Here is a 10,646-nt window from a genome sequence, read left to right as displayed (position 1 = left end):
GTGTAGTTTTAATTCGCTTGATAATATTGTCTAATCTCAATTTGACAAACTCTGAATCGTAATCCAAACTTTGAATAGCAAGCACTCTGTTTGATTTTGAACTTAAAAATTTTCTTACTCCGTATACATCTTTGAAGTTAACTTCGACGTCCACCTTTGTGCAGTTTACGTCTCCTGCCATGATGTTCTGTTTTTAAAAACTAGAAATTACCCATTACTAACCACATGAAATGCGAAACTATAATTGATATGAGCAAAAGGCCAATTATTTATTATTAATGTTGAGATAGATATTGATTATGTTTATCTTATCTAAGTATTTGTTAGGAACGGAATATAAATTCTACAATCTAGGGATATTTTCATCATTTCCATCAATCCGGAGCTTAAATATCGCTAATTTCGTGATATCGTAGTGTTTTGTCGTAAGTTGACGGAGAACCATGATTGGACATTATACAAGTAACGTTGCATGCAACTTTGCTCAAATCGGCTCCGATTGGCGAAATAAGCATAATGTGGCCTTAAACGGCAAATCCACAGTTTGGCTCTTCTAAAACCGTCAGATTTGGTCCAAATCATGTAAATTGTACGATCTAGGGAAATGTCTATCATTCTCATCAATCTGGAGCTTAAATATCGTTAATTCCGTGAAATCGGAGTGTTTCGTCGGAAATTGACTGAAAATCATGATTTGGCGTTATCCCAGTAACGATGCATGCAGTTTTGCTCAAATCGACTCTGATTGGCAAAATAAGCACATATCAAATCAAGACATATCATTACCTTATCATGGAATTGGTGTTATTGATGTTCCGTATTAATGGAAATGATAGATTTAGCCCTATATGGCACTATTTTTACAATTTAGGGAAAATCCGCAAGTTAAGTTATTTGTACACAGTCAAACCGAGATGTTCGGTGAATTCACGAAGTATTATTACCTTCTCACGATATTGGTGTTATTTGTGTTCTGTAATAATGAAAATAATTGAATAAGTCCAAGATGACACTCTTTTCATGATTCGGAGCAAATCTGCAAGTTAAGTTACTTGTACAGAGCCAAATCCTGATTTTCGTTCAGTTTACAAGGTATTATTACCATATTACGGCTTTGATGTTATTTATGTTCCGCATTAATGGAATTGATAGAATACGCCCAAAATGGAACTCCTTTCAAGATTTGGGATATATCTGCAAGTTAAGTTACTTGAACACAGCCAAATCATGATTTTCGGCCACTTTACGAGATACCATTACCTTGGTATTGGTATTGTTGCAGAAACTCCAATATAAAAATTGCGCTCATGCAATGTCCTAACATCTGGGTAATAAAGTTAGTAAAAAGAGAAAGCAGAACCCAAAACTCGACGTACCATTAGGTGCCAAACCATGGATACCGCACTAATCACCTTTCATCTGGTTTACTTCCACCCTGATTTATGAAGTGCAAATCGTAAAATAGATAAAGGGCCGCAGTAAATTAGGATGGAATGTCGCAACAAACTCGCAAGTGGCATAAGAAACAGAGGGTGTTAGCGATAAAGCAATGGTGTGAAAGCATCAAGGTGGTGATTTTTCCACGAAATCGTGGGAAACAATCAGACTCGGGGACCTGTATTTTTCATGAAGGAGCACTACCCCTCTTGGAGCATGGTCCAGAACCGTTTCTTACCTCGTCGCGTTAACAGCAACTTCTCTTTCAATTTCGTAAGTTAGACCACAGAATTTTACGAATTTCTCACGTTATCGCCGCAGCAGAGATCTATACACGGGCATTACTGTTAATAGTTTAATCACCACTCAACCCTGTATTTCAACTAGTCTGGGATAAAATTTAGTGTGATTTGTGCAACAGAGTTTCTATACCCTCTCGAACCTTCGGAACTCCATTATTTTATGACGGTAGCCCGTCTGGTCCTTCGACTCAATTACGAAACCCCGCCAGCGTATTTGGATTCCTCTGTGGGTGTCTAGTGAGACAGTCACTACTATTAGGCAGGAACTCAGGAAGCCCCTGGCCTAAATACCATACAGCCGTTTTCGACTTATTTGCAAAATAAAAAAAAGTGAAACTTTGACGGGCTGTATCTCCAAAAGAAGAAAATTTCCTATATACAGTAGTGGTCATAATTATAGCAACTTTTAAAAATTTTAAATAAAATGTATCTATTCGGCTAAACCCAATATACTTTTTTATATTATTTATCTTCCGCAACCGTTGATGTTTAAAATGCATCCAAATAAAATATCAACAATTTCTATAAGAAACTATTAAGACATATTTTTTCAATATCGGACAAAAATATAGCGACTCTTGGAATTTTAAAATTTCACTTGATTAACACACTTGTGTGTTTAAAGACGTTTTATATTCTAAATTAAATCGACGATTTCCATTATGGGTCGAGGTAAAACAATCTCATTAGAGATCAGGAAAATTATCATTGAGCGGTATAAAAGAGACTAACGGCAAAGCGAAATTGTAGAGTTTGGGTGTGCATAAGTCAATTGTATCTCGAATTATTTACAAATTCAAACAAACAGAAAGTGAAGCAGCTGTAAAAAATTCAGGGCGCACAAGGAAAACTATAAAAAGAACTGATAAATGGATAGTTTGAATGTGTCAAAAAAATCCATTTCTATCATCTACTCATATAAAATCACATTTAAAGGAAACGGGCGTAGCTCATATCAGTTCCAAGAACTTAAGAAGAAGATTAGTGGAAAATGGATTGTTTGGTAGGCGACCAGCGAAAAAACCATTGTTGTCTAAGAAGAACGTGAAAGCCCGACTTCAGTTTGCGCAGAATCACCAACACTGGACATCTGAACAATGGAAATTGGTAGTTTTCAACGATGAGTCCAAATTTAACTTATTTAAAAGTGATGGCCCATCATACGTTAGACAACCCAAAGGCGCAAGGTTGCAAAAAAAGTTTGTTTTACCAACCGTAAAACATGGAGGAGGTTCGATTATGGTTTGGGGTTGTTTCTCTGGTTTTGATATGGGTCCGTTTCACAAAATAGAAGATCGCATGGATCGGTTCATGTACCGAGATATCCTCAGGAATCATTTACAACCATATTTTGAAGAAACCATGCCACTAAGAAGCATTTTCCAACAAGATAATGACTCCAAATATAAATCGAAACTTGTTTCAAAATGGTTTAGAGAGGAAAGGATAGAAGTTTTTGCTTGACCATCGCAATCTCCCGATCTCAATCCCATAGAAAATTTGTGGGAATATGTGGATAATAAAATTCGGAATAATACATATTCCAATTTATAGGATTTATTTCAGGCACTTCTAAAAGCCTGGAAGAGTATTGATAACGATTACATTAACAATTTAATAAATTCAATGCCACGAAGATGTGCAGAAGTTATTCAGCAGCGAGGGTGTTATACAAAATATTAATTATTGAACAATTCTTTTGTAATTTGTTGAAGTTTTATTACTCTTTATAACTATTTTGGAAAAGTTGCTATATTTTTGTCCAGGTCGAAATGAATATCTTTTTTTATTTTTGTATACAAATTATTATTGTTTTATTGTTATATATTTCTATCATCAACAGTCATTATCATATTTTCAAAACCTATTTTGAATTTAGGCCGTTAAGTCTAAATTATTTTAAATTTTAAAAAGTTGCTATAATTTTGACCACTGCTGTATGTATATCAACACGTATCGATATATTTTTGACCAAGGAATATGTGGTTAAGCCTTGATCCCTTCATTCTGGGACACCCTGTATAAAATTTCAAGAAAAGCTCTAATTTCTGTTTTGGTCGTAGAATGCACCGATCTTTCTCTTAAAAATTTTGTCGATATAGATTCAATGAATTTGTTCGTTTCATTCACAATAATTTCTAATTCGTTATCAGGAAAAAAAGGTCCCAACATTGGATTGGAGTTTTAGTTAACTTCGCTGATTATTTTACCTCAGGGAGACTAAGAACTTTATTCTTAGATCGGGTATATACAGTTTGCGGCGGCACTCATTTATTCCAATCAATTGCACCATCTTTACGGTTAAAGGACGGTTCTTTCGTAGGTCTGGATATAGGTTTACCATCTACTTCATCTAGATTTTGTTTGATATCAGTATTTTCCTCTTTTGCCTTAATTACATTTTCATTGTGATTTGACTCCCTGTTATTACCTTCTTTTTGTTTCGTGTCACGTTCGGGATATCCTATTCTTTCTTGTATACGCAGAAGCCTCTTCTGGTTCTTTTCGTAGCATTGCTATGACATGTTAATACTTGAATTTTGTAACTAAATACCCGGTTAAAAATTGTCCTAATTTTCGTATGAGTTTATTAAAGATTCCTTTGTGCTTGTTGAAATTAATTACACAAAAATAACTTCTTTGTTTTAAAAAGTCACATAAATGGTGATGACGAGTCCGTCAGATTTTAACAAAAATGTGCATGACTTTATGATACGGACAACATGTTCAATATCGTATCATTCGTCCCTTTGCGGAAATCTAGGAAAGTACTGATAAACTCAAATTAAATTCTCGAATCATAAAAAATACACACCAAAACAGAACCTCTTGTGTATCATAGACTGTGCAACATTAGTGCAAAGTTAACAACATAGGTATAAAACCTAGTTTGTTATCTTTGCCATAAATCTGGATTTGAGCAACTGTCCCAGGTGTCCCATTAATCGAAGACGCTGGCTGCATCTCTAAAACTATTGGAAATGAACGTTTTAAATAAAAAGTGGTATAAAAAAGTGATCGAGAATAATGAAAAAGTGTACTGAAAATTTCAAAATTTTATTCGTGAAAAATGTATACATAATTTTGGTATATTAAATTTTTATTGTTTATTTGCAAGTTTTTCTAGAGGACACTACGAATGTTCTCAGATAAAAATTTTAATATTTCGGGGGGATCATGGGATGTAAATGAAAGAGTTTTTTTTTGCTTTATCCAAAGATGTGCTGGAAAATTCATTTTAATTAATAGAAGCACCCTTAGAAGGCGTTTTATTATAAAATCTGGAATTATTAAAATTTACCTGTAAACATCAAATGGAATAATATGCATGATATTTTAGTTAGCAAATGCATACAATTTTACTCATACTATCTTAAAAACTTTCAACTTTATTAGTTTTAATTATTTATTTGCTTGGAAAATATGGCCATTTTCATCTGGCAGCTATAATATTTAGGCTTCGCGGCGCTTACTATCGGTTGATGATTTTTGGCATTTAAATAATCTTTGAAGTTAACGAAAAAATGAGTTTCTTTTGTTTACGTTTCAAGTGCGTTATAGATGGCGCGGCATTCATTTTAATCAAAATATCTGCATTTATAGCTTCTTATTTTTTCTTTCTCTTCTTTATGTCGTTAATTCCTAAAATGTGTATTTCAAATGAAAATTATCGACATCTTGCGAGTATATCATACCTTTTTCACTATTATGTACCAGGTCTGTAAATATGAAACTGGAATCTTTTAATAAAAAGTATAACTTAGCTGCGCAATAATTATAAAAAATATTTTATTCGAAATATTTCCCATCGTTACATATACATTTTTCCCATTTCTCTGGCAATTTGTGGATGCCACGCCAAAAAAACTGTTGTTCTTTTGAGGCAAACCGTTCATCGAGCCATTTTTGAACTGTTTCGTAAGGGGTGAAGTGCTGTTCTGCAAGAGCGTGTCCTATCGATGCAAATAAGTGATAATCGGATGGTGTTAAGTCGGGTAAATAACCCGTGGTGTCTCCACCTTGTCGTGATGGGGGGGCTGGTACTTATCCGAGAATCCCGAAGGCCATGCCGGTGGGTCTTACCTTGCCGGAAGGGCGGAGGGGGAGGATGAGGACTAAGAGGGACACAAACAGGGAGAAATGGAGAGTGAAGCAAGAAACAAAGTACCCCAGGCGGGTAAAAATCCCGCCGCCGGCTCCGACCGGGTGGAAGCCCCGGTGGCCGGCGCAGGCCCCACGGATTCTGGGGGGGGGGCAGGCTCACTGGAAATTGCTTAGGGGAGGGTACAAGGAGAGGTGCCTATCGGAGCCTTCCATGTACGGCGGAATGTACGAAATACAGGGAAGAGGACAAATGACAAAGACAGACATGGACGTAACGAGACAAGGCAAGGAGGGAAAAAAAAGGAAAATTATGGATACTTCGATTGGGCAAAACTATGGGGGGGAAGCTTATAAGTTGAAAGAAAGTACGGAGGTTTTTATACTGACAGAGGCTATTGATAGGGTAAAAGTATTAATAGAAGAACTACATAGTAAAATCCAGAAAAACACTCAGGGAGATATAAAGGAAATTAGTAAGAATTTGTTTAAACAGGGGAAAGTATTTGGACAAGACATTATTACAAACTGGTTACAAAAAAATAAATATGAGAAAGTGGAAGCAATGACATTTGACGCAGATACACAAACAGAACGAACACAAGCTGAACAAATAGAAAAACGGGAAATTGGGACACAAACAGGGGAGATAGAAAGAGTGGTTGACTATGAAGGGTTTTTGGAACAAGTTGAGAATGCATGGAACGAAGGAGATTACAAAAATACTGCTATAGAGGTGGGAAATTTAATGAAAGTAGATAAAAATGGAACAAAAGTAATAATATCGGGACCTGAAGAAAATGGAAGTATACGGGAGGAATTTTGGAATAGGTATCCGGAACTTAAGGAAGTTAAAGAAAATATGGGTGTAATGGAATATGAATTTAGAATAAAAACTAAAGATATAGTGAAGCCAGTGTCAAGAAAAATAGTCAAGTTGGAATATGATGGAAGTGAAAAGGAATTGTTTGGAAGGATTATGGAACTGAAGGAAGAAACGGAGAAGGACGAATGTTTGGAAATGCATGAGTTGATGGGACTTGAAATAGGAAGATTTAGAAAAATGGTGGAGAGTGCTTTTCATGGAACAGAAACCAGGGTTATAATTTATACAGAGACAGAAACCACAAAAGAAAAACTAAGAGGAAAAAAGAAAACATATGAGCTAATTCTGGACAGAAAATCGGGGAAAAAAATTGAAAATACGGTAGATAAAATAAAAGAAGTAATTGGAAAACGCGGAATAAAGCAAGAAGTAAGGGGACTACGTACAACAAGGGAGGGAAAAATTTTAGTGGAGATGGGTAATCACGAGGGGAGTGCCAAGGAAGCTAGGAAAGGAATTCAGGAAGAGATGACGATAAACGTGAGAATAATGGGACCAAGAACGAGAAAGATGGTTATATTTGTAAGGGGGATGGACATGACAACGACAAGAGAGGAGGTTCGTGGAGCGATAATGGACAGGGTCCAGGGAATGGAGGATGGGGAAGTTTCAGTGGGAAGCATGAGAGAAAATTGGGGAGATACGCTGGCGGTGACTGTGGCGATGCCTGAAAGGCGGGGGAGGGAATTGATGAGGGAACCGTGTCTTAGGGTGAAATTCTCGGTCTGTGGTATGGAAGAGAAGGTGAGAGTGGTCAGATGCTCAAAATGCTGGGCATTTGACCACGAAATTAAGGATTGCACAGGTTTAGACAGGAGGGGAAATTGTTATGCATGTGGAGGAGTTGGGCATAAAATGAGGGAATGTAACAAGGTTGAGGATTGCATAAACTGTGGTAGTAGAGAGCATAGGAGTGGATCAGGAAAGTGTGAGAAGTTTAGAAATGCGTTAAACAGGGCCAAGGAAGAGGCAAGGAGGAAAGGAAAGGCCGAGCAGCCTCTGTGAGGAGGCGGCAAAGCTTAAGAATATACCACCCCCCCCTGAAGTAATGCCTAGCGGCGGTTCCGGGGGGGATCCAGGGTGAAGAGAGGAGGGTTTTAGTGGGTAGGCGTCACACTCAGGTAAGAATCCCACATAACCCGGTCGCTACAACATCAGACCGGGTACCTTTGGAAGGTTTCCCTCCTCTATAAAAAAAAAAAAAAAAAAAAAAAAAAAAAAAAAAAAAAAGTCGGGTGAATAAGCCGCATGCGATAGTACTTCCCAATGAAACGTCCCAATCGTTTCCTTCACCAGTTTTGCAGTGTGTGATGGTGCATTATCATGAAGCAATATCACCTTGTGTTGCCGTTCTTGATATTCTGGTCGTCTTTCACGCAAAGCTCGATGCAAGTCCATCATTTGTTGTTGGTAACGTTCAGTATTAACTGTTTCTCCAGATTTTAGCAGCTCATAATAAATTACGCCTTTTTGATTCCACCAAACACAGAGCATTGTTTTCCGTTCATATCGATTTGGTCTTGCTGACGATGCTGATGGTTCGCCTGGAGTTACCCATGATTTTTTACGTTTGGGATTTTCAAAATAGATCCATTTTTCGTCACCAGTCACAATTCGATGAAGAAATAACTTTCTGTTATACCTGGTAAGCAACAATTGCCAAGTGGTTTTTCGATTTTCGTGCTATCTTTCATTGAGTTCATGTGGAACCCATTCTCCTTTCTTCGAAATTTTTCCATAGCTTTCAAACGAATGGAAATGGCTTCTCGTGTCTCATTTAATTGGTTCGCTAATTGTTGTTGCGTTTGTCGTAGTACGTACGAACACAAATGATACAATACACCGAGGTGTTAATGATGAGAAGATTTTATTGAAAGAACTGCTGTTTCTTTTTTTGTACTAAAACTTATATATCTAAATTTGACATACACTATCTATTCAAAAAACGTTAAAAATATAATTATAAATGGTGGTTTACTAAACCTTTGACAAAACCATCTAAGCAACAAAAATACCTATAAACAACTACCCGTCGACATTATTATAAGGGAACCATTTACTGGTACCGGTATTAGGTAAATGATTTCAAACCTTGACCTAAACAAGGTATACCACACGTTTGAGTATCGTCCTCATCTAACAAAGCTTGCAACTCGCCGTCTTCAAATTTTTTCGGTGGTTTTCCACGCTGCTCTTCGTTATTGACGTCAAAATTGCCACTTTTGAATTTTTTAAACCACTCATAGCACTGTGATTTTCCAAGGGCATGTTCACAGTAAGCTTCAACAAACATGCGATGTGAATCTGCAACCGTTTTTTTCAAGTGGTAACAGAATATCAATGCTGTCCGCAAATCGTAATTTGTAGGCACAAAATTCGACATACTCAAATCTATTGTAAACTGTACTGCAGTATTGAACCTGTATTGTTCTGATTTGAGAATCATTCTCAGATGTAAATAAGAGATATAATACCCTAATAACACGATAAGGTAGTACCTATATTGACCACTAGGGATATTTGGAGGCAAATTCCGGTTTCATATTTACAGACCTGGTACATGATGTTTTAGTGAATGCAAGCAAAAGGCAATTAGAGGATTGATAAGTGCGAGGGAGAGAAGCTACCGTTTCCTCTTCTATTGCTAATGATTGGTTAACATCGTTGACTCGCAAGCAGTATGCCTTAAGTCGAAGATGAATCCTATCACACAAAAGACTTGTTATTCAATTGACCCGTTCTAAAAATATCATTTCTACCATGGTGTTTCTAGAAGTAAAGCTACATGAAAATTTATTGTGGAATTTATTCTTGGAAGTTGATTTCTACCCCCCCCCCCCCCACCCGTCTTCCTGAACTAATATTGATTGGCAGTCGCGTGGAGATCCAGGAAGAGGAGAGGTTTTTAGCGGGTGGATACCCTCATCGGGGGTGAATTCCACATAAGTCGGTCGCCTGCTTAACAGATCGGATACCTATGATTATTTTTCCCCTTCACAAAAAAAGTAGTTTAACAAAAAAATTTACATCAAAAAGCTTAGCAAATATTCTTCAGATAAAAATAAAACTTTCAGAAATGTATTTCTCGATTATGTGTGGTATTTGTCACACATGGTTTGAAAACAGTTCAGACTTTTTTGGGAATTTCAGATTTCGGCAATAAAGTATTCTAAAGGCTAACACCCGGAGGACCAATAAACTCGCGGTATTATCAAGGCCTGCAATTCAAAGGGTAGCGGCAGCACAATTTACTGCTAGATAATAAAAATATCTGGAATTTACCAAGAACTCTTAGAACCATACGATTTCGGTCGCACATGGGCCGTTGTCCAAGATCCAAAATCTGGGGTTGCAAGAAGTACATATGGTAACCGTAAAATCAGAGACCAAAAAAGGGCTGGTTCCCGGTTCCCAGGGAACTCAATTTTCTGATCACTAAAATAAATTGAAGGACAGAAATTGGACTGACCGACGATGGGAATTTCCAACCGCCTTGTTGGACCACGGTTCCATTCCCCTCCTATGAAGATGACCGAGATCTGAGAATAGAGGGGAACCGAAGAAACAAAGTCAAGGCAGTTCCGTCTGTGTTTTCTCAGAAGAATCATCTTCAATCAACTCTCGCATCGCTCAAGACATATACAGTGTGCCAGCATCACTAACAGTGCGTATACAAGCAAGGTGTGGTTTCATCACTCAAGGGATTACCAACTCTTGCAACCCTATCAAACTAGTTGTTCTTAGAAACACCAGTGACTAGTTATTATTAAAACATCAACCAGGTACAGTTTTTTACAACCTGTTTTACTTGGAACTATGAGTTACATTTTTTACGAAATAAAGTATTAAATAATCAAACAAGAATGCATAAATCCAGTTTTTCTTAGTATGGAAAAAACGAGAATGTTCCTTTGGTATAA

The 10,646-nt window shown here is 37.0% G+C and overlaps 1 protein-coding gene across 1 annotated transcript in view; it reads right to left on the bottom strand.

The window, feature by feature from the left end:
- LOC136340845 (CKLF-like MARVEL transmembrane domain-containing protein 4) overlaps nt 1–208 on the bottom strand; it is a 28,977-nt gene extending 28,769 nt beyond the window's left edge. Inside the window, exon 1 of the mRNA XM_066285243.1 lies at nt 119–208. Coding sequence (XP_066141340.1) covers nt 119–181 — 63 coding nt within the window. The 5' untranslated portion in view covers nt 182–208. The remainder of the gene's footprint in view (nt 1–118) is intronic.
- Between the last annotated feature and the right edge of the window lie 10,438 nt (nt 209–10,646).

Source organism: Euwallacea fornicatus, chromosome 8 (assembly GCF_040115645.1).
Source record: "Euwallacea fornicatus isolate EFF26 chromosome 8, ASM4011564v1, whole genome shotgun sequence".
Lineage (NCBI taxonomy): Eukaryota > Metazoa > Arthropoda > Insecta > Coleoptera > Curculionidae > Euwallacea > Euwallacea fornicatus.
The sequence above is the reverse complement of the archived record's forward strand: the minus strand, read 5'-3'. Positions and strand labels throughout refer to the sequence as shown.